Source organism: Macrobrachium nipponense, chromosome 15, assembly GCF_015104395.2.
Source record: "Macrobrachium nipponense isolate FS-2020 chromosome 15, ASM1510439v2, whole genome shotgun sequence".
NCBI lineage: Eukaryota > Metazoa > Arthropoda > Malacostraca > Decapoda > Palaemonidae > Macrobrachium > Macrobrachium nipponense.
Genome location: NC_087208.1, coordinates 23,748,553 through 23,774,226, shown reverse-complemented (window position 1 = coordinate 23,774,226; position 25,674 = coordinate 23,748,553). Strand labels below are relative to the sequence as shown.

The 25,674-nt window shown below is 37.6% G+C and overlaps 1 protein-coding gene across 2 annotated transcripts in view; it reads right to left on the bottom strand.

Annotated features, from left to right (window-relative positions):
• LOC135227032 (ATP-dependent RNA helicase TDRD9-like) overlaps nt 1-25,674 on the bottom strand; it is a 564,113-nt gene that overhangs the window by 162,753 nt on the left and 375,686 nt on the right. For both annotated transcript variants that reach the window (XM_064266821.1, XM_064266820.1), the window contains one exon: nt 19,232-19,436. In XM_064266821.1, coding sequence (XP_064122891.1) covers nt 19,232-19,436 — 205 coding nt within the window. The remainder of the gene's footprint in view (nt 1-19,231; nt 19,437-25,674) is intronic.

Below are 25,674 nucleotides of genomic sequence, written 5' to 3'. Positions count from 1 at the left end.
ACATATATAGTATACATATATATGTATACAAATATATATATATATATATATACTATTATATATATATATATACATATATATACCTATAATATAATATCTATATATATATATATATATATATATATATATATATATATATATATATATATATATCTATATGTATATACAGTGGTACCTAGAGATACGAAAAACTCGAGATACGAAAGCCGAAACGAAAAATTTTACTGCTCTACATACAAAAAGTCCGAGATTCACCCAATAATTTTGAAACTCGCGCCACGCGCCGCCATCTTAGTTCTAGTTGACTCGCCACCATCCTCCTGCGGTCCCATTGGTTCCTGATGCTAGCCAAGCCATGAGATCCTTCTCTCCTATTGGACAGTATCCCTCCCATCATGCATCTTATACGTACGTACGTGGTGGCGTCCCTACCCCGGCCACCTCATACCAGAATCTTTATCGTACGCATGCGGCCTTTGTTCGGTCCAACGATTTCGTTTAGTAACGTAAATTCGTTAGTGATTTCGTTGTGCTACTTTATTGTGTTGTGAGAACCTAATTACTATAAGTACTACATACGTAACTTAATTACGTACAGTACATATAGTCATGGGTCCCAAGAAAGTTGCTGAAGTTCACAGAAAGAAGAGAATGCTTTCTATGGAGACAAAGATGGAGATAATAAAAAAGTATCAAGTAGGCTTGCAGTTGAGTGTGATCGATAAGGAATACGGCCGAAATCCGTCCACGATAGGCACCATCCTTAAGCAGAAGGAAGCCATCAAAGCAGCTACACCTTCCAAGGGCGTGACTATTTTGTCCAACAAGAGGAGCCATGTGCATAATGAAATGGAATGGCTGCTTCTTGTATGGATCGAGGACAAAGAAATCGATGGCGATACGATAACCGAGAAGGCAATCTGCCAGAAGGCCAGTGCTATTTTCGGCGATTTGATTGCCCAAGCTGAAGACGACGGCGGAGAGGGGACATCAACGGCAACCCCAGAGTTCAAGGCTTCTCATGGGTGGTTCGAAAAATTCCGTAAACGGACTGGCATCCATTCGCTGGTGAAGAAATTGAAATTACGTAAAGTATAAAAAAGTAAAAAGAAATGTAAAAATAAAAAAAAAAGACAAAATAAATTTTATTTTAAGTTTTTGGTAAAGTTGATTGTTACAGTTTTGTTAATGTGTTTTGTAAAGTTTAGTTTGTTTTTCTGACATTTTTTTTATGTGTCTCGTAAAGTTAAGTGTACGTATCAGCCATTTATCCTCCTCCTCTGCCGCCACTTTCGGAGATAGCCTCACTCGAAAGGTAAGCTTCCACATTTTACGTCACAGTAATAATATTTCTTGTAAATTAATATACACTTTATTTACAAGTTTTGCATTTTTATTCTTAATTTAGGTATTGAATGGTCCAAATTGTTGTAGTATTTCATTGTTTATAGGTCAATTTAGCTTTATTATGAAATTTACTGGGGGTGTTTTTGGAGGGCTTGGAACGGATTAGCCATTTTACATGTAAAATGTGGTCCAAGATACAAAAAACTCATGATACGAAAGGCGCCTCGGAACGGATTAATTTCATATCTCGAGGTACTACTGTATAATATATATATTATATATATATATATATATATATATATATAGTATGTATATATATACAGTGTTCCCCCGTATTCGCGTTCTCCGGATTCGCGGACTCACACATTCGCGGATTTTTCTTTGGAACCTATCTAGAAATTATTCGTGGACGGACTCGCCCATTTGCGGAATTTTCCGACGAAAATAATCACTAATGAGTGTATTTTGATGTTTATTTTCATGACTAAATACATTTTTATGATACAAAAATGATTTACTAATTTTCAAATATTAATTTTGATTAATACTGTATTAGTAAGTTTAATAAGTTTAAATGATATCACATAATAAAAATAATAATTCTCTCTCTCTCTCTCTACTACAAAGATGTATGTTTTTTTGTATGATAAATAAATGATTTACTATTTTCAAATATTACTATTAATTTATACAGCAATAATATCAATTCATTAAAGAAAATACCATAGTGAATTAGAGAGATTTTAGCTGATAAATTTAAAAAATTATGGAAGAATGAAGGAAATCCAGTCAGATTCTTTCTTTAACTCCAGGTACTAAAACTCAGATATACGTATCAAGTCAAGTGACCAGAGGGGGAAGGAGCTGATTTGTTGCTGCCATCAAGTGCTCATGAAATTTCCACCCTCTCTCTCTCTCTTTTACTGAGATGAGAGATTTTTATGGTACATATATGCGTAATATGTTTATTAATATTTTCAAATAATAATAATAATGATAACTGTAATTACAAAAATCATATGTGAAAGTATTTTACAAATACTACGATAATTCTCTCTCTCTCTCTCTCTCTCTTAAAGCGATGTATGTTTTTTGGATGATGATTTACTAATTTTCAAATATCAATATTAATGTAAACAGCAATAATATAAATTCATTAAAGAAAATACTAAAGTGAATTAGCAAGATTTTAGTTTATAAATAAAAAGAATTATGTAAGAATAAAAGAAAATGCATTTAACCCCGTGTCTTGTATTTGAACACGTAGCCAGCTTGGTTGGCTGGGTTCCAACTGTCAAATTCAGTGTTGCCATCTACGGATCATTGAAATTCTCTCTCTCTTTCTCTTTTGCTGATATGAGATAATTTCTATGGTACATGTGTATGTTTATTAATATTTTTGCATAATAATAATAATAATAATAATAATAATAATAATAATAATAATAATAATATAACTAATCTCAAAATTCACATGATAGTATTTTAAAGAAGTACAATAATCTATCCATTTCACTCTTTTAAATAAGGACAACTCTCTCTTCTCTCTCTCTCTCTCTCTCTCTCTACACACGAGATACTAGCATGCGCTAGTGGTAACTCTCGCCCTCTGTTTGGGCTGGAAGTGTATGTATAAGTATATCTTTAAGGACATTACTACATTTTATGGTAAAATAATAATATACAGTACCAGTTTACAAATAATATTACGTTTAATGAGATTAAACAGTAACAATAACATTCTCTCTCTCTCTCTCTCTCTCTCTCCATTATTATTCTCTCTGTCTCAGAAATAATTCATAATTTCACTCTTGAGGGTCAAATATATGATGTTGCCATTCATTGCTCTCTCTCTCTCTCTCTCTCTCTCTCTCTCTCTCTCTCTGTGTTATTTGCTGTAGGTATATATTTTTAATGGTAAAATGTTTAAGATGACTTTAAAATGATATTAATAATATAACCTCAAAGATTAATACAGTAATAGGTTAGTAATTTTAGGTATATTAGAAGTAGGATGTCATTAAAGGTATACATTTGGCATCTGAACTTTCAAGATAGGCAGTTATAAGCATTTTATTGGTGGTTTTAACTATTCGCGGGGGTGTCTGGTACACATCCCCGCGAATACGGGGGTGGAACACTGTATATATATTATATATATATTATATATATATATATATATACATATATACACAGAGGTACCTCGAGATACGAAAGGCTCAACTTACGAAAAACTCGAGATACGAAAGCCAATACGAAAAATTTAACGGCTCTACATACGAAAGGTTTACAAGATACGAAAGGTTTCTGAAAGTCCAAGATTTGCCCAGATAACAATTTTGAAACTCGCGCCGCGCGCCGCCATCTTAGTACTAGTAGACTCGCCACCATCATCCTGCTCTCCCATTGGTTCCTGATGCTAGTCGCGGCCATAAGATCCTTCTCTCCTATTGGCCAGCGTCCCTCCCATCATGCATCTACTATGTACACGTGGTGGCGTGCCTCGGCCACTCGGTACCAGCATTGTTATAGTATGCGCGCGATATTCGTTCTGGATCGTCAATGTGTATTTAAAAAAAAAAATTTCTCATATCTTTTCACAGAAAATGGAAAAAGAAGAGCACCTCTTGAGTGACGACATATATGATGTGATTGACCAAGATCTCTCTCATGGGATAACTGGAAACTTTGCAAGGTTGGTAGAATCTACACTCCCTGCTGAACAGAGGGTGTTGACCAATCATTTACAACATGCATACCTATAATCAAGGCACTTCAGTTTATGTTGAAGGTCAGCAGCCGAACATTCAGTACCCAAATCAGTTGCAGAGAGAGCATTTGGTTGAACAGGGTTTTGATGGACACCAGGGCCAACAGAGTCATGAGGTGCAAAAAAAGAACCAAGTGATAAAAAAAGAAAGTCGAAATTCTGTGTAAAAAAAAAAAAAAAAAAAAAAAAAAAAAAAGGCAGAAATTAAAGCCGCTTTTCATAAAGTGCAATCATTTGTAGAGGACACCCCCAGAAAAGGCTCACACAGGAACATTGTGAAAAGTAGGCAGAAGCAATCTTCCTTGGATAGTTACGTATGTATATTTTTTAAAGTGTACGTACGTACATACGTATCTGCCGTTTGTCCTCCTCCTCCTCTGCCGCCACTTTCGGAGATAGCCTCACTCGAAAGGTAAGCTTCCACATTTTACGTACAGTATATTTCTTATTACCATGTATGCTAATATACACTTTATTTACAGGTTATATTTGCTTTTTTTTTTTATTAATTTAGGTATTGAATGGTCCAAATTGTTGTAGTATTTCATTGTTTATAGGTCAATTTACCTTTATTATGAAATTTACTAGGGTGTTTTTGGAGGGCTTGGAACGGATTAGCCATTTTACATGTAACATGTGGTCCAAGATACGAAAACCTCATGATACGAAGGGCGCCTCGGAAAGGATTAATTTCGTATCTCGAGGTACTATATATATATAGATATATACTATATATATACAATATATACATATATATATACACACACAGACACACACACACATAGCCGAGGGAGTCCCCGCCCAATGACGGGTTCGGCTTACGACGTTCTGAGGTTATGACACTTTTCAATTATATTCATCAGAAATTATTTCCAGTTCACAACGCATGTTCCAGGGTTACGATGCCTATCTAACGGAAGAAATATGACTCCAAAAATGCAAAATTCTCACTATTTGAAGGTTTTTTGATGAAAAATGCAATAACAATGCAGTTTACATGGTCTTTAATGCTTCCAAAGCATTAAAAGTAAGGTTTTCTTAGGATATTTTACGATTTTCTGGCTTACGACGCGTCTCAAGAACGAAACCCGTTGTACGCCAGGGACTGTCTGTATACTTTTATATATATAATATAATATATATATAGATATATATATATATAATATATCTGCTATGGATATTCATTTTCTGCTTTTCATAACAGCTTGTGCCATCAGCAATAAAGCAAAACATTTCAAAGAGAGAAATACTCAATAGAACCCCAGAAAACTTTATTTTCCTGAGATTATAAATATTAGCAATAAAATATATGATTTCAGTTGCATCATAAGTACCATCACCACCAGTATTTTCTCTTCTAATGGATCATAAAGCCTTTCTTCAAGACCGGAGAGAATATTACAAACACACACACACACAAAATCTCCTCAGGCATGCACCTTTGCTGCCACTTTTCTATGAAATACAATTCCTGTACTATTGTTTTCTTGTGAGTTTTTATGGTTTTGTATATGAAATATACCTCCAATATACAAAATAAATCTATATCATTATTCAGTAAGTACTTTTGAACTGTTTTAGCACAACTTAGATAAGCAAAACAATCGCATTATACAGATGAGCAGCAACGCTGCTCTGCTTGTTGGATTTGGGAACGCACACTGTAAACAAACCAAAAAGGGCTAAATTTTAGTGTACAGTAATACCCTGAAGTTATGCGATTCGATTTGCGCAAATTTACACATTGCAAACTTTTCATTGGAACTTGACTAATTATCATACACGAGTTCTTCACAATAGCGTGAACATTTTAAATTTTTAATTTTAAAGCTTTTCTGTATAAAATATTTATTAAAAATATATTACTTTTATTTTTGTACATGCATAAATATGCAATTAGTGCATATATGTATTTTTTATTGGATACAATAAAAAATAGGGAAAAGCGTTGTCCTTGGAGTACTTCTGAAATTAAACAAGTTTGAAAGGTGGGTATCACATCTTATAAAAGTACACATATGTACTTTTATAAGATGTGATACCCACCTTTCAAACTTGTTTAATTTCAGAAGTACTGTAAGGACAACGCTTTTCCCTATTTTTCATTGTATCCAATCATCAAGTCGTGTTGTTCTTACTTCCATCAGATAAGAGCATTCCGCGGCCTTTCCACCGATGTATAACACATGTAATTTCATTATTTGTACGCCTTATTATCTTTAAATGTATGTTTGTAAGAAAACACAAATCTACTGTCTCAGTCATTCCTGCTCTTGGTGCGAGTCTGTTCTACTTATCCCCGTCCGCACCTGTCTATGTCAACCCAATTCGTCTGTAAATAAATCATCAGTGCCAAGCTACTTGTCTTAATCTCTGGTCCTCACAGTACGTACTAATATAATACAATTAGTATATCTCTGGTCCTCACAGTACGTACTAATATACTACAATTAGTATAAGTTTCCGTGCTTCTAAGTGTAAAATCAGTACGTAGATTATGTGTATGCTATTTATATTTTTGAAAATAATACAAAGGCAGTAGGTAATTCAGTGTTAAGTCACTATATAAGAACTGGATGAACTACTAGTAAAACATCAGTTGTCATTCTGTGAAAATTACTTTCTTAACCTCGGAGAAAAATGGCGGTACAATCTGTATGTACTATGTTACGTAATTACAGCACTTACAGTTAATGTACTTTCTGAAGATGTGAAACCATTCACACTTTTTAAAGATGATACCCCTTTAGAGTTTTACCTACATGACATATGAGGCCGCCACTCGAACAACCGTCTATCTGCGAATTTTCGGATTTTGAGTTATACATACTTTCGTATCCAGCAACTCTTCTTCTATATACTAGAGTTTAGAAATTGTAAAAAAAAAAATATGTTTTTCATAGAGTTTAGAAATTGTAAAAAAAAAATATGTTTTTCACGTTCATAATCTAGAGAGACTGAGAGTAACTAGAATGATAAATGCGCAATATTTGTGAGTTGTTATTCGAGTGAAAGAGCCTGGGATGAAAATGAATCGAACAACAGCATATCTGCAAAATTTGCAGATAAGCGGTTATTCACGGGAAAAGGAGCCCGGATAATGTTCTGTCGAACAAAACATTATCTGCATGCGTCCACCAATGGGGTTCTTTGATTTGGTACGACGTCATATTTAAAGGGCACTTAGTTTGGCTGTCAAGTTTACATGTTCTGTGGTTTACCTTATAATTTTCATTAAGCATTGTTTCTGACAAAAATAACAGTTATTGTGATCATCAACTATGGGTAGAAAGCATAAGGAATCGAATGAAATGAAAAACAACGCAGTCGAATGTAGTACTCGGTGTGAAAAGAATAATGTGAGTGCCACACGTAATTACTCCTCGGTCTTTTTATGGTAAAAATCCAGTGAAAATACCTTCCAAACAGTATACCTTACTGGATTTTAAAATCTATTAGCCTATCATTACTGTACCCAGCATTGGACAGTCAGATGTGTTAAATGGGGAAAAAAAGTTAGTCCTGCTCGTTTTTATGCATAATTATGTGTAATAAAAAAATGGTGCTAGTAAATCTTGCATCCTACCATGCTTTTAGGGCTACAGTATGCTTTAACACATTTTTTTTAGGTATGTAGTTGTGTGATTGCACCACGTAGGCCTACTATGAATGATGACCAAAGACGTGTCATAAGGAGAGCTACATAACTGAATAATTTTACAGAACACCATTCTTATACAATAAAGTTTTTTATTTTTATATTTCTTCTTCCCATCATTATATAATTATACTAGTTTTTAATTATTTAAGTTTCTAAAATCTAGGCTAATATAATGTTGAAAAAAAATGACATCATACCATTCATAATTATCACTTATATACGCAATCCAATAATGACAAACTTCGGTTTTTTGCAGTTATGGTGTTGTTTGAGGTATAGTTTGGATAGACAGATAATATTTACCGACATATTTGTAAAGAGCATGCTTTTAGCTTCATTTTGAAAAAAAAATGATGTTATAGCATAAATATTAACGGAAATATGATAACGTAAACATTGCAAAACTTCAATCACGTTTTTCTCCTATTTCTGTTTTGTGCAGATAGACGGTTGTTCGAGTGGTGGCCTCATACGTATTTCTCTCTCTCTCTCTTGTTCGTAGTTAGCTCTCACACTAGTTCATGATTTTAAACAGATTTAATTTTACCTTCTCCCTCTGCAAACGTTACTTATGTACATAAGTCTCTATTTTATCTAATTGTGTGACTTCGTTATGACTGACTTATGAAGTTTACCTAGCGTTTTAAAGAAAAGTTTTACTGACAGAAAAAGAAAATGGCATCCCATAAATTAATGGTAACTTTAGTATATGTATGAACATGGATAGGTATGTGCACAGTAGTTACTGTAACTATTTTTATACCAACAAGTTATTCCTTTTTTAAGAGTAATGTAATGAAACTAATTTTAAAATCAAATTACAGTAACTTCAATTTCAATTAAAGTTAGCCTAATGCTTAGGGAGCATGATTAGGGTCATCTTTAGTGTTCAAACTCTATAAGTAAGCATTTATTAGCAATTTCAGAGACGGTGCCAACTTTCGTGATACTTCCCCTTCCGCGAGGGGGTCTGGAACCTAACCTAGCATAAATAAGTTCAAGGTATTACTGTACAGCGGTTCCCCCATATTCGTGGGGGATGCATACCAGACCCCGGGGAATAGTTAGAACCCGCAAATAGTTTGAACCCCTATAAAAATGCTTAAAACCTCCTTTTTTGTTAGTTAAAACTCAAGAAAAACCCAAAATATTTCTATACCTGGTTCTTTTAATAGTTTTATCACAAAATGTGCATTTTATGATGAAATTGATTTAAAAAAAATAAAAAATAAAATAAAATAAAAAGGAATTTATGGATATTTCTCATAGAAAATACTGCAAATAGTAAAGCTGTAAGGCTTTGCGCTCTGAAAATAAAATAAAAGACAACAAATACATTTACTGTGCTCCATGATGTTTTTCAAAATAAAATTTTGCCTATATGTTGTGTATATACTGTAATAAAGTATCAGTTTTACTGAGCAAAAATCTGGCTGAGGAAGAATAATATATTTTAAGAAAAGACTGATATTAATATAAATGAAAATTTAATTATGATTGAAATATGAAAAACATTACGGACACTCGTAAGAATAAGTATCATATTAGCCATGATGTAAAATCTTTTAAATCTGTACCTTTGTATGGCAAGTTAAAATTATACAATGAAAACTGTTTTTCTTACGTTAGTTTTAAAAGATTTTTGTTCATACGCGAACAAACCTTCGGTCTTGCCAATAGGATAATTTCTAGTGCCTAGCTGGATCCGGTTAAAAAATAGATGAAAGCAAGGAATCTTGTGATATCTGGCACCCATGTGTATATCGGGTGAAGGGTTCACCTACGATCACACGTCAGTCTTTCTTTGACCGCCTAGGCGAGAGTAGTGTTTTCCCTCTCGGCCTTTACCCAGTTCATTGCCCGTTTCGCTTGTGTGTGTGTGTGTTTGGGAGATATTATGGCTTCTTCTGTTCCTTCTTGGCCTTGTCAACGTGTGCACCCCGGAATTCCAGGTTTTCCGTGTTCTCGTCTTGGCTTCGGCAGCGGCTGACCCCAACGTTGTGCAGTAGGTGCCGTTCTACTTTTGGTAATATGAATCCTTCCACAAGATGCTAGGCATGGCCTTAGAGCAGTGGAAGTCATTTTATGGTGAGAGAGAACATCGGAGGGTTTGGACTCATTCTTCATGGGAAGGTTTCTAACCCTTTCCTTGTGTTTTGTCTCCTGCACTATCAAACCCCATAGTAGACTAGTTCCTGTCTCTCCTCCCTTTTCTTCCTTTGATTCGTCGCTGGAAGTATCAGGAGGCCACCAGGCTGATGTTTGTAATGACGTCCCTTCTTCTTTGAAAATTATTTTGATTCCCGGGAAGGGGGAGGCTTTATTTTTTCATCATCCTCCTTTCTTCCAGGTCGGTGGCGTCCAAGATGACAGTGATTAGAGGACGCTCGGGCTAGGGGGTACCCCGTCCTAGAGGGGTTAGTTGCTTTTGGAGACTCGCTAACCCCCCTCCTCCTCAGGCTGTGGCCAGGCCATCCCCCCGCCTCGTCTTTGTGGGTAGTCGAGGTCAGCCATCTTGTATTGCTCCACCAGTGACTGTTGCCACTTTCTTTGAGTCAGAGGGAAGCTGTGACGTCACGGGATCCATTGTTGTGTATTCCTCCACCTGTGGCGTCTGATTGCCCTTCTCACCGAGGGGAGGCCGTGACGCCATCACCGCTTGTGATGTCAATCCCATCGATGACGTCACTCCCAGTCTTCATCTGAGCACTGCCTCTCTCTGTCATGACGTCATCGCTGCCGCCCCGTTCGCTACTTCTTCCTTCCATGTCATCGGAGCCTTCTCTTGCAGATCAGTCTGATGTTATATGCCAGGCAGTGCTTAAGAGGTTGGACTCTGTATTGGATGTTAAGTTGGCTGCCTTGTTGGTTGGGAGCATTGGAAGGAAATGCATTGCTTCGTCCTCGCCTCCTGCGAAGAGATCACTTGCGGAATCAGTGCTATCTTCTCAGTCTTCACCCACTGCACCACGTTGGCATTTCAAGCGTTGAAAGGCTAAGGATTTTGCTCTTTCTTCACCTAAGAGGGAGGAAATATGAGGACGTGTTCTCAAGATTGTTGATGTTTCGAAGAGTGTTAGTGGCTTCGTCCTACATCGTTTCACGGGCGTTTTGCAACTTCCCCCGTCCGTGCACATCTCGAGTGTTGCAACCTCCCGCGTCCATGCACATCGCGATCATGTTGCAACCTCCCCTGAGAGTGTAGCGTATCTTCCATTGTGTATGCTGCAGCGGCTGCTTCGTCCTCTGCATCGAATCATGGGCATGTTGCAACTTCCCCCCTCCGTGCACATCTCAAGTATGTTGCAACCTCCCCCGTCCATGTACATCACGAGCATGTTGCAACCTCCCCTGTCCATGCACTTGATGCAAGTGCTACTTCTTCTCCAAGGCATATTCATCACCGTAAAGATCTCAAGGCGCCCGTCAATAGGTTGAAGGTGGTGAGCTTGAAGTTGCTGCAGCAGGAGTGTTTGACCTGCCCCTCGCACTGATGCTTCTTAGTTCGATTCCCGAGGATTCTTCTTTGATCTTGAGTGTTCAGGATTCCTCTCCAACTCACGTTCTTAAGTCGGCCACGCCCGTGACCATTCACGGACATGTTAATGAATCATCTGTTGGAGGAGAAAGTAGTGATGTTCGTATTGTTATAGTGGGTTCGTCTCGGAAGCCGACGCATGGACCCAGCCCAGACAGGTTAGTTGGTGTTTCGGACTGTTTGGCTACTGATCCTTCTCTGTTGCCAGAGCAGGAGGAGGGAGACACGCAAGAGTTTCTGTCTTCTTTTTCGGAAGTTGTTGATCTCATGCGTGGATCCAACAATTTGGAAGTACGTCTCAGGCTCGGTCATCTTCCCCTCTCCTTGCTTGGAAGCCTTGATGGGAGCTATGTAGGATCCCAATCCTCTCTCCAGCTTCCCTTGGGTTAATGCCTCTGTTTCGGACCGGGACGGTTCGCTTCGCTCTAGAGGCTCTGCCAAGTTACTACTCCCGCCTCTCACAGGGCTAGGAAGTACTATGCTACAAGCTCTACATTTTTTATGTCCACTACCTTAACCCAGACGTCGTTCGCCTGAAGCCGGGACTGTCTTTGAAGTACGCATAGCCAGTGGCTCTGTCCTTGTCCCCGCAGGATGCCTCAGCATTGGAATCTATGGCAGCCTCCGTGCTGCTCACAGTTTCTTGGCTGGACTTCTGGTCTGTGGTCATTCCCAAGATAGTTCCTGACAGGTCCCCAGAAGAGTTGGCGACTGATTCCTCTCTTGCCAATCTGTTGCAGTCCGGAGGCAAGGCAGTTTCATATATGGCTCACCTCAGTGTTAGTTTATGGGCTATCCTGCTGCTGATTAGAATGCGATAGGCCAGCGTCGGGCTGACACCAAAGACAGACTGGTGCGCCAGGCCGTGTCTGAAGTCGGAGTCTCATCCTTGGAGACATCCGGCTCCTCCTCCTCCCCCTGTCCAGTAGTCAAGAAGACCGTCGCTTGGTAGGCCATCGAGGAATTCAAGCTCGGCAGGGCCTTCCCATTCGACTCACCCTTGGTCAGAGGATCAACGTCCCTTTCGTTCTCTTCCTTTAGGCCAAGATGGGGCCGAAGGGGCAGAGGTATGGGGCCCTCGGTAGGTTAGGCACCTCTCCTGGGCCAAGGGGGGTGCCTAGCGGGCCATTGGGCCAAGTGGCAGAGTTGTGGGCAGAGAAGTGGGTGGTAGATACCCTTCGGGTAGGGTGCGTACTGCCATTCGATTTCTCTCCACCTCTGTCGGACAAGCCGCAGCTCACGAAGGCATATCCTCCAGATTCTCTGAGGTTCTTGGCTCTTCAAGAGGAGGTGCAGAAGATGCTGGACAAATTGCGATAGAGTCACATCTTCTTGGCACTCAAGGCGTCGGGAGGATGGAGACCTGTGATTGTCTTATCCACCTTGAATCACTACACTAGGAAGACACGGTTCAAGATGGAGACCCAGCGTTTGGTGTTGGCAGCTGTGAGGGAAGACAACTTCATGCTGTTGATACACTTAAGGAACGCATACTTCTGAATCCCTGTTCATCCAACGTCCAGGAAATTCCTTCGCTTCTCTCATGGGAACAAGGTCTTCGAGTCCAAAGTCCTGTGCTTCGGAATGACAACAGCCTCTCAAGTGTTTGCAAGGGTCTTCTCTCGTGTCAAGTTGGACCCATGCTCAGGGGATCTGTTTGCTGAAGTACCTCAACGGTTACTTGGTCTTGGCAGTTCCAGGTAAAAGCTGCTGCAGTACAAGGATCGTCTACTTTGGTTTTGTCTGAAACTGGGCATCGTGGTCAACCAGGAAATGTCGAACGTCGTACCCCGTTAAGGGATTCTTTACTTGGACATGGTCATCGATACAGCGTGGGAAAATTTTTCCCGTTGGACCAGAGTTTGGGGAAGTTGCGGGTGGGGGCGTGCAACTTCCTGTCGGAACCACATCAGTCAGCTCAGCAGTGGCAGGTTCTTCTGGGAGTGTTGTCATCCCTGAAGAGGCTGGTTCCTCATGGGTGTCGTCTTCTTCGGTCTCTGCAATGGAGACTGGGGGAATTCTAGTCCTCAGGTGGGGGGGTGGTGAGACGACGACGACGACTCACCCCTGTTAATGTTCCCTCTGTCTCTGGAAGTGAGAGGAGACCTTTGTTGGAGGTTGGACGACCAGAATCCTTCGAAGGGTGTCCCTCTGCATTCTCTTCCACCAGACTTCCTTCTGTTCTCAGACACCTCCCTCGCAGGTTGGGCAGCCTTATGTAGGCGACCTAATTTCTTCAGGTGTTTGGAGGACAAGCCTTCCTATGTCTGAAGAAGTTTTGGGAGAAGGTAGAATGTCATTCTGCGCCTCGTTTCTTGTCAACTTCACGCCTTGACCGTCAAAGTTCACCAGTGGGCGGTCAGCAGTTCGGTAGAGCTCTCAGCCAGGAACATTCCAGGCAAACTGAGTGTAGTCGCAGTCAAACTCAGACATCGGGATCAGATCCTAACACTGAGTGGTCGTTTCATCAAGTGGTAGAAGACAAGCTTTTCCAGGTTTTGGGTAGACTCATGTTGGCCCCTTTTGCAACTTGCTTCAAGAAGCTGGAAATTTTCTGTTCAATGGTCCCAGATCCTTTAGCATTGGCAGAGGACCCATTTCAACATCCCTGGGACAACCTGGAGGTGTATGCCTTCTCTCCGTTTTGTTTGATCCGTTAAGTTCTGAACAGGCTAATGAGTTCACAGGGTCTCAGGATGACTTTGGTAGCCCCTGTGTGGCCTCAAGCGGAGTGGTTCCCAGATCTGCTGTAATTATTGTCAGAGGTTCCAAGGGAGATGTCCCCCCTTGGTGACATCTCCTGTGTCAGCTCCATGCGGAAGTGTTCCACCAGTAAGTAGAATCCCTATCTTTTCTCAGTTGGAGACTTTCAAATTTCTCCTCTGGGTGAGTCTTTTCTAAGAAGGACGGCAGGGGATATGTCCAACAGTCTCAGAGAGTCGACCTCTACAGTTTCCAAGGCAATAAGCGATCTACTGTGATTGGTGTCGTAACAGGGTTTTTCTCCACTCCCAACCTCTATTCAACGAATAGCAGACTTTTAACCTTCCTCAGAGACGAGAAATGTTTGCCCGTTTCTGCCATTAGAAACTACAGGGCGGCCCTGAGTTTGGTGTTATGCCTTAAGGGCATCGACATCTCCTCTTCATGGTAACTTTCCTTGCTAGTTAAGGAGTATGAGCAGTCAAGTTCTCCTAGAGAGCTCAAGCCTCAGACATGGGATGTTTCCTTGGTTCTCAGGTGCTTCACTGAGGGTCCATATGAGCCCTTGCGTCGCTCATCTGACAGGAACTTGATGCTCAAGGCAGTTTTCCTTCTGGCCTTGGCATCTTCCAAGAGGGTAGGAGAGCTCCACGATCTGAACTATAACGTGAAGTACGCCAGGGGTTGTGGGTCGTTGTCCTTCGAATTTGTCCCGGATTCCATGGCCATGACCCTAAATCCCTCTGTGCACGATTACAAGTTCACTTAGTTTTCCATTCCATCACTGAATGACTTGTGGGTAGTGATGCTCAAGAGCATCTGTTGTGCTCTGTCTGGGCCCTGCGCTGCTGTCTTAAAGGACTCGGCACCTTGGACCAGGCTGCTGCAGACTTCTTGTTACCGCAGGCCGTACAAGAAAGAGGTGTCTAGGAATCCTATCTCTTTTTGGATACGGGAAGCCATCAGACAGGCATACTTGTCTCTTGATTCCACCACCACGTCTGTGCAGGCTAGAGTGCATGACGTTAGGGGTACTCGTCCCTCTCTGGCTTTCATAAGAACTTGGCTGTACTTAGAGGGCTGAGCGCTGGTACTTGGTTACGCCAGTCCACGTTCACCTCTTTCTATCTTAAGGATGTTGTCCACAGGTCTGCGGAAGCGTTTTCCCTGGGTCCTGTGGTGGCTGTCCAACAGGTTGTGTACTCATAGTTGCCCCTAACATGGCACTTTTGTATCTTTCCTAAGATGATTGTGTGGATGAGAGAATGAGGGAGTTGGCTGGCTCCTCCTTTCTCTTGTACCTTTCCTTCTTCCTACGGGCAAGTTAAGGAACAGACACGTCATTCGCTGGACTGGTCTGATACAATGAGTAAGGTAGTCATAATGATAGTGTGATCACTTATTATGCAAATGTCAAACCCTCTATTCAGTAGCATATCCTCCGCTCCTAGGCAAGGAGGAGTTGCAAGTAGTACAAACCATGGTGTGTTGGTTTGCTATTAGACAGTCAAAAGTTTCTTTTTGGTTCCCTATGCAATGATTCTCCCACATATCATTGTACATCATTCAGGGTCTGAGTGGTTAGATATCAATTTATCTAGCTTCTCAACGGGCTTCAGTCCCTCTCCAGAAGTCATTTCTTCTGGAAGCTGGACTGGTGGGTAGGCCCCCAGACGGTCTAGGATGTCTTGTACCTCCCTCCAAGTATGAATCTATCCTATTGTTAACCCTTAAACGCCGACTGGACGTATTTTACGTCGACATTTTTTGTCTCTCGGGTGCCGACTGGACGTATTTTACGTCGACACACAAGTTTTTTTTTAAATTCGCGGAAAAATACTTTTAGGCCTACCAGCCGAAAAACTCTTGAATCACGCGCCTTGGGGGATGCTGGGAGTTCACGGATCAAGGTGTTGTTTTGTTTACAATCGTTAGGCAGGCGCGCAAGCGCGAATTTCTTTCTTGCCGCACTAAAAAGTATCTGTGACACATCTCGGAAATTATTTCATCACTTTGACATAATTTTTTTACCATTTTAAATTAGCCGTTACATGGAGTATTATATATGAAAATGTGCGCATTTTTATGTAAAATACAACAAAAAAATACTCATGATTGTAGCTTTTATCAGTTTTGAGATATTTTCATATAAATAACGATAAGCGCAAAAATTTCAACCTTCAGTCAATTTTGACTACCGAAATGGTCGAAAAACGCAATTGTAAGCTAAAACTCTTATATTTTAGTAATATTCAATCATTTAATTTAATTTAGCAACTAATTGGAAGTCTCTAGCACAATATTTCGATTTATGGTGAATTTATGAAAAAAATAACATTTTCCTTATGTCCGCGCGGTAACTCTTCCGAAAAAATCATACGTGCGATTGTGGTAATGTTTGCACCATTTTAAATTAGCTGTTACATAAAGTTTTATATATGAAAATGTGCGCAATTTCATGTATAATACAACAAAAAATAGTTGAAGGTTGTAGCTTTTCTCATTTTCGAAATATTTGCATATAAATCACGATAAATAGAAAAAAAATCCGTTCGGTCAAATTTGACTCTACCGAAATGGTCGAAAAACGCAATTGTAAGATAAAACTCTTACAGTCTAGTAATATTCAGTCATTTATCTTCATTGTGAAACAAATTCGAAGTCTCTAGCACAATATTTAAATTTATGGTGAATTTTTAAAAAAATCTTTCCTTCCCTTCGCGCGCGGATTCTCCGCCACAAATCTCCGAAATGCGTAAGTCCCATTCTCGGAATATTTGCTCCATTTCATATTAGGCATTTCATAGAGTTTTATATATGAGAATGTGTGCAATTTCATGTAGAATAAAATGAAAAATATTTGAAAGTTGTAGCTTTTCTTATTTCTGAAATAATTGCATATAAAAAATATATATAAAAAAATTTGACATTCGGTCAACTTTAACTCGTCAGATATGGTCGAAAACTGCAGTTGTAAGCTAATACTCTTACAGTATAGTAATATTCAATCATTTGTCTTCATTTTGAAAGAAATTGGAAGTCTCTAGGACAATATTTAGATTTATGGTGAATTTTTGAAAAAAATATTTGTTTACGTCCGCACGTTACAAATTCATGCATTATTTTGTGATAATATTTTCTCTGTGTTGCTTTTATCGTTTTACAATGTGTTATATACCAAAATGATCGCAATTTAGTGTACATTACAACGAAAAAAAAGTAACGTGTTACCTTTAACGGTTTTGCGCACAGCGCGATTTGAATACAATTATATATGAAATTTCGTTTTTGCGCTATCATATATCGCATTATTTATACATATATGATAATGATAATTTTTTTCATTTCTGATGGTTGCATACTAAACTTCAGGCAATGACAAAAAAAGGAGCCAAAAATGAACTCATAATCTTCAAAACTAAGCGCGCTGTGATTTTTTGAAAAAAATATTTTTTCCGCTTCCGCGCTCACTCTGAAACGTCTCCGGCACACGGGAGACATTTTTTTTATTTACCGCTTCGGCGTTTAAGGGTTAAGACCAAAGGTTTGTTCGCGTAAAAACAAATGATATATTTTCTTAGACAATTTGTATTTTTCACAGCTACAAACCTGAGGTCTTAACATTATACTGCCCGCCTCTAGCCGCCCCTGTTTGTTAAGACATCTAGCCGCCCTCTGTTTGTTAAGACATCCTGAGTTGGGAAAGACTGACACGTGATCGTAGGTGAACCCTTCACCCGATATACGCATGATTGCCAGATATTACAAGATTCCTTGCTTTCATCTGTTTTTTAACCGGATCCAGCTAGGTGCTAGAAATTATCCTATTGTTAAGACCTCAGGTTTGTAGTTATGGAAAATACAAATTATCTTAGAAAATTTGTCATTTTAATTATATCTCATTTATAATAATAGACCACTTAAAATAATAAAAAGGAAGAATTTTACTGAATCTTGGTGGTAAAAAAAAAAATCACACTGATAAATTTTCCTTCCAATAAATTTATGTCGCTGTTCAACCATATATGATTCATATGAAAATGATGACAGCAAGAGAAATCACACTCATTTTTACAATATTTCTGTACTTGTAAACATCTTATATGCACTACCGTCACTGACCGACCTGGACCGGAGGATCTACCTGGCTGGCCTCAGAGGATTGGAAAGATGTTAAGGGCCTCTTTCATCTACCACTTGATGCTTAGACTTATATCACCTTTAATTTTTAATATTTACACAATGGAATGCCCTTTTGCACATTTCAACATTAAGTTGTTCATTATTAATTAGTCAAATTCAATCATCAATAACAAAGGGTTAAAATCATTTTTGCAAACCCATATTTTATTATTCTGTTTTGTGGTAAAAAAAAATTATCTCAAATATAATACTTCAATCCCTCTTGAAGATGGGAACTAAAACTGAACTTGAGAAAGGAGAACCAATGTCCAAAGCAGCCTTGCAGCTACAGTAAATAACACCACTTATTCAATTAACCTACTTTCTACAAGTGTGTATCTAACCTCTTGAACTGGCACCCTTGAGACCAGGCCACTGCCAGACCACAGCAATCATCATTAAAAATCCCTCTATGTAAACTACCGTATATTTCTATATATATAAGACAACATTTAGACTAAACAGTAAAAAATCATGGCATATTTGTCATGAATTTGTCTCATATCTGTGATACAAGACAACTGCTAAATTACAAAACCTTCCGTGTACGGGCTACTTTTGCATCAACAAGTAACTTATGGAATATTGGTATGTAAAGATGTTATTACAAGTGCTGTTTTCAATACTGAATCATTGGAAATTCAAAATAAACAAAATAACAAAGCCACTTCTATATTATGTTTTTTCTACAAACATTGAATAAAAGGGAAATCATTGTTTTGTTTAAGTTTCATTGCCAATCACAAACCACCCCTACCAACAATACAATAATGTACGGTAATTATTGTTCGTAAGACTGAATTTTTCTAAACAGTTTCCATTGTCACGCGCATTGGAAATATGAATATTATGGATCCTCAATGTTATTACTACCATAATTACATTACCATTAAATTTTTTGAAAGGCCACTCGCTTTCAAATCACAAAATGGCAAAAAACACAAAAGAAACTCGAAATACTAAATTTCCAATCACCACATAAAAAATACACTAAAAAAATAGTACAGTAAAATAACAAGGTCATACATACATGAGTAACATGAATTCTCCAAACATGGTTAGCAGGTGAGGGCATAACAGGCGGCCTCAAGGTACACTCATTGGGTTTTATAAATCTCAAACGACCTCTACCCAAGATATTTTTTCCTGCCATACTTTCCTGACTTTCTTCTCCTTGGTTTGAGTCAACAATTCCACCAAGTATCTCTGCCATCTTAGCTCGACCATCATCTGAACTGTAAATATGAAAATTTATATTATAATATCAATACATCTCAATAAAAGAGAATTACATAATCACTGCATGCATATTCAAATTCTGAATGGTTGCCAGTGTTGAGCTAGTCATAAGAAATTATGGTGAAAGCCTGTACTAAGTGCAAAGACTACTGGTAACTTTAGCATCCTATAATTCGATGCTTCCAATCATCAGACATTGGAAAAAATTGTCTGTAAAATAAGCATTTAAGGTAATTTCCAACAATATACTCTAACAGCTGAAGTGTAGTGGGAGAATCATACACAAAATGGAGAAGTTGTAACAATTGTACTAGAGGTGCATATATATATATATTTTAAACATTTCTTGCACCATCATTTCTTGAGTTCACCTCTTACACCCATAAGGTACAAAGCAATACAGTCCTCAACTGCTTTGTTAACATATACTGCAAACCCATTCACTATAAATGCTTATAAACAACAAACAACACGATTTAGTCTCTCTCGCTGTATGTGGGCTGAACTTGGAATAACTTTTTTTTTTTATAAAGAATAAGTAACAGAAATAATAGAAAGGCAAGAAAATTCACACATATGAAGATGCACATACATGTTCACATGCTGATTTAATATTGAACTATTAAGTTACCATTCTCTACTGAATTTTGTTACCTCCGCATTAAAAATCAAATAAACATTTTATTAAAATTGTGTATGCGCATGGGCCTTTCCAAGATTTATTACAGATACTATGCAGTTTTTACAGTTACAACTAAATAAACACCAAACAAGATCCAAATGTTACCTAACCATTTTATCGTGTCTCAGATCTGTATGGACACAATACCTCATACGGCCAAACGTGAGGTAAGTTAAGTTACAAGTGAATGAAACTCATGCTCTTTTTTGCAATGTGAAGCATAGTTATTTTGTTAAAAGTTACTATATGTAATGAAATGTTGTTTATATAATTGTGTTCAACAGTAAACTTACTGCATTACCTGTTTGCCAAAGGTTTCCACCAATGTTATTTTTATTTCCCGAGCTTATTTTTTTGTGATTTAGATGAGTAAATATTCGTAAATTCTCATATGCAGTTAAGAAATATTCTGACATAACATGGCTGAGCAGTTTATATGGAAACTATTTTGTAATCTGTTCAAGTATTTCAACTTCATAAAAAACTACATATTGATTTATTAAAACAAATGAATGTGAAAAGAACATAAAAAAAATTATCTTTAAAATAGTTGATGGGAATAAAGAAAATCAGACGCCAAGGTTAATGGAGAGACACCTAACCCTCCTCACTTAGCACTTCTCTTGGCCTACTCCCATAATACTTAAAGCACTCAAGAATGATAAATAACATCAATACTTAGCAACTCAAGAATGATAAATAACATCAATACTTAGCCACTCAAGAATGATAAATAAAATTACATTTACTAAGGTATTCACAGCCGATGAAACAGTTTTTTGGCAGCACCTTTCTATCAAAGCACTGGATTACCGTCAAAGGTCGCAAGTGTACATTTTATAGCCTTACCTCATTTTTGCAAGTATTATTTAGTATCTAAGACCAATAGTCCTGGTACTTATCAGAGAAAGTGCGTTTCCTACGCCAGAGCCATCAAAATCACAGGGAAGGGATTTGAACACAATGCGTATAGTGTTGTTAACCTATGACGTCATGAGGCTCCACCCACAGTGAAGTGAAGTTTACATCTTGGGAAAACATCTCTTCACCATGGCTCTGCCCACTTGCCAACAACATTCACTAATTGATATTAGAACTCATCTTCAGCTTCAGCGATATCAATGATGGCGAGCAGGATTTGTCAGCGTCCCCTTGATTGCATTATCATTCTCAAAACTTCTATTATTATTATGTGGAGGTTTCATCATACCTTCCACAGCAGCTGTAGGAACCAAGGCTATGAGAAACTAAGAGAGATGACGTCTACACAATTGGGTGGAATCGCTTTCCATCTGGGGTAACTATTTAGGCAATGACGTATCTTACAGGTACAGTCAACCACCCATATTCATGTTCTTGAGATTCGCACTCACCTATTCGCGCATTTTTATTTGGACCCTATCTAACCATTATTCATGGGAAATTCACCTATTCACAGGTTTTCTGACAATAAATATTTGCTAATTAGTGTATTTTCATGTTATTTTTTTTGACTAACTACATTTTTATAATACAAAAATAATATACTAATTTTCATCAAATATTAATATTGATTAATACCATATTAACAAATTTAATAAGATTAAAGGATTTCATATAATAAAAATTATGATTATACGATAATTTTCTAGTGGCTAGCCGGATCCGGTTAAATTGAGGATGAAAATTAAGGAATCTTAAAGAGATCTGGCAACACGGGTGAAAACTGGTAAAAGACCACGCACCCATGCTACTGCGTTCAGTCTTTCCCAACCCAGGATGTCTTAAGAAGACAGAGGGGTGGCTATAGGTGGGCAGTACAACGTTAAGACCTCAGGTTTGTGGCTATGAAAAATACGAATTGTCTTCGGAAATTTGTCATTTGTTCATACACAAACAAACCTTCCGTCCTAACAATAGGATAGACATACTTGGAAGGAGGTACAGACATCCTAAACTGGCTGGGGGCCTACCCACCAGTCCAACTCCAAAAAAAAATATCTACAAGAGAGGGACTGATGCCCGTGAGAAGCTAGATAAAGTGATATCAAACAACTCGGCCAACTGGGTTACCAACAATATTGTACAGTGGGGGATCACTTAGTCGTGGATCAGCAATCACAGAATCAGTTATTCACTGGTTTTTTCTTGGACCACTTCTCATGCTATATCACTGATGTGAATCGTGTTGCATATGTGATGTTTATCGGTGGGCTAAGCCTCGGCCGCTGTCCGGTAACCACCAACATTCATGAAAACTCACATTATGATATTAAATGACAATAAAGGTAATACATAAAACCATTCTCACCTTATATATTAATGGCATATATCCATAATAAATAGCCTATTCAAGGTATATATATGACATTCATTGGTAGGCTAAGCCTAGCCGATTCAAGGAATAATTCCACATCACTGCACTCAACTTATACTCCGAGTGGCCAGCCACAAAATGTAAACATAAAGTTACGAAAATGTAGTATGTATACAGTTCCGTTCACAGCGACCTTTATTGTTTGATAACCTTTTTGAAATTTTAATAGTAGTAGTGTAATTATGGTAGTAATAAAATTAAGGGTAAATTAATTCGAATTTCATTATTATTTTGGTAGTATATGTATATAACTTCTCCAAACAATGCAGTCATACAAACAATAATTGTCATAGATTATCATATTGTTGTTTGCTATTGGTGACAAAGCATAAACGAAATATGTAAAACCATTTTTTACCTCATATATTATAGTCATATCTTCATAATAAAAAGGCTATTCATGGAGTAATTCCATATCAGTGAAATCAACTTTTATCTATGCGAGGCCAGCCAACTGACAAAATGTATGTACGTATATGAAAATCAAATTAAGGTAACAAAATGTATGTACGTATATGAAAATCAAATTAAGGCAGTGTTCACAGCAAGGTTATCTTTCAAAATTTTAATAGTAGAAGTCATGGTAGTAATGTTTGGAATATACGTAACATTAATTTTCAATACAAAATAGTTTTGGTAGTAAATAATAGTTTAGAATGATCATATGTACACTGCATTGTTAGGGGTTTGTGGCAGCGATGGACAAAAACAAAATAATGTTTTCCTTTTAGGTTACATGTTTAGAATCAGCTTTGCAACTTCGTTTATTTTGATATTTTTAATGATACAATAACTATCATTTGTACTACTAACACCATCTTCACATAACTAATGTACAGTTGTGTAGTAGTACGATGCACGGATCTGTTGAGTCCAGTGTTACCAATTTTGCATTTTTAATGCTAGCTTTCATTTTCTTGAGGTAATTAGCAAGAAAACTTTCAATCTAGCATCTAGCAGGAAAATTTGCATTTTTTTCAAATACATCTAGCATACGTATTTTGACATCAAATCTTTGTAATGTTAAGTTGAATATTTCTTTTATTCTACTATGTTTGATATATCATATAAGAAAAAAGAACAAAATCTTGCAAAACCATTTTAAGGAATTGAACAAACTAGGTTTCGAATTTATTAGGAATTATGTAATGTAGTGTACAAGTACACTGAGTATGTTAGAAACATGTCTGAATTGAAAGAGAGAGCAATCGGTTGCAATTGGCTGGATGACATTGTTGTGTATGATATGAATTTTCTAGCACTTTATGGAGCAAAATCTAGCAAGAAATTGCCATTCTTATTTGGCAATACTGGTCTACCCACGTTTTGTTTATGTTGTTATTGAAGTGTAGTGTTCACTGCGCTTTAAATTGTACCCATATAAATGAGTTAATTATGTGGTATCCAAAAGCCCAGATTCTTTTACTCTTATGAGAAAGATGCCTAAACGTCAGATGAAGGTCATTACTTGTAATATATTAACATGTGTTGTGAAGAAGGGAAAGAGATGTTTCGCTGCATGCCGCTGGTACATTATCTTTATTATTCATCCGATTGCACTGCAAAATCATCGCCATCTTTATCAACATAGATCGTTGGTTGAGTATCCATATGATTTACATAATTTTAATATTTCTCTTACCACTCTCCCTCTTTTCCTTGTAAAAGAAGAGGACCACATGAGTACATAATAGCACATGCGTATTAGGCTTCTAACTGAGATCCATTATCTAGTAGGCTACATATGTACAGTAGTACATATACTACATATATTTTTAAGGCTAATGTTGTAAAACAACTTAGAAACTGTTCTTGAGATTAGTTTAAGGTGATAGTTGAAGACATATTTGGTGTTTGAACTAAAGTAGGCAGTTATAAACATTGGAATAGTGGTCTATTAAAGTAGGCAGTTTTAAGCAATTTTTGAGGGAGGGGGTACCAGGATAACATGGGTATTTACTTATTGCGGGGGGTTTTGGGCCCTATAACCCGTGATTATCAAGGCCCTACTGTATGTGACGAATCATTGCATTAGGGAACTAAAGAGAAACTTTGACTGTTTGATAACAAACCAATGCACCAGGGTTCATTATTCTACTGAATAGAGGGTTTAACTATTTGTACACACAGCAACCAAACTATCAGTACGACTACCTTACCCACCTGAATCAGACCAGTTCAGCGAATGACACGTCTATTCCTCAACCCGCCCGTAGGAAGAAGGAAATGAACAAGAGAAAGAAAGAGACCTGCCAACTCACTCATTCTCTCTTCGAAACAATCATCTTAGGTAAGATACAAACGTGCCCTGTTAACCCTTAAACGCCGAAGCGGTGAAAAAAAAAATGTCTCCCGTGTGCCGGAGACGTTTCAGAGTGAGCACGGAAGAGGAAAAAATATTTTTTTCAAAAAATCACAGCGCGCTTAGTTTTCAATATTAAGAGTTCATTTTTGGCTCCTTTTTTTGAAATTTCATATATAATTGTATTCAAATCGCGCTGTGCGCAAAACGGTTAAAGGTAACAAGTTACTTTTTTTTTCGTTGTAATGTACACTAAATTGCAATCATTTTGGTATATAACACATTGTAAAACGATAAAAGCAACACAGAGAAAATATTATCACAAAATAATGCATGAATTTGTAACGCGCAGACGTAAACAAATATTTTTTTCAAAAATTCACCATAAATCTAAATATTGTCCTAGACTTCCAATTTCTTTCAAAATGAAGACAAATGATTGAATATTACTATACTGTAAGAATATTAGCTTACAAATGCAGTTTTTGACCATATCTGATGAGTTAAAGTTGACCGAATGTCGCATTTTTTTTATATATATTTTTGTATATGCAATTATTTTGGAAATACGAAAAGCTACAACTTTCAAATATTTTTAGTTTTATTCTACATGAAATTGCGCACATTTTCATATATAAAACTCTATGAAATGCCTAATATGAAACGGAGCAAATATTCCGAGAATGGGACTTACGCATTTCGGAGATTTGTGGCGCAGAATCCGCGCGCGGAGGGAAGGAAAGTTTTTTTTTTTTTAAATTCACCATAAATTTAAATATTGTGCTAGAGACTTCGAATTTGTTTCACGATGAAGATAAATGACTGAATATTACTAGACTGTAAGAGTTTTATCTTACAATTTCGTTTTTCGACCATTTTGGTAGAGTCAAATTT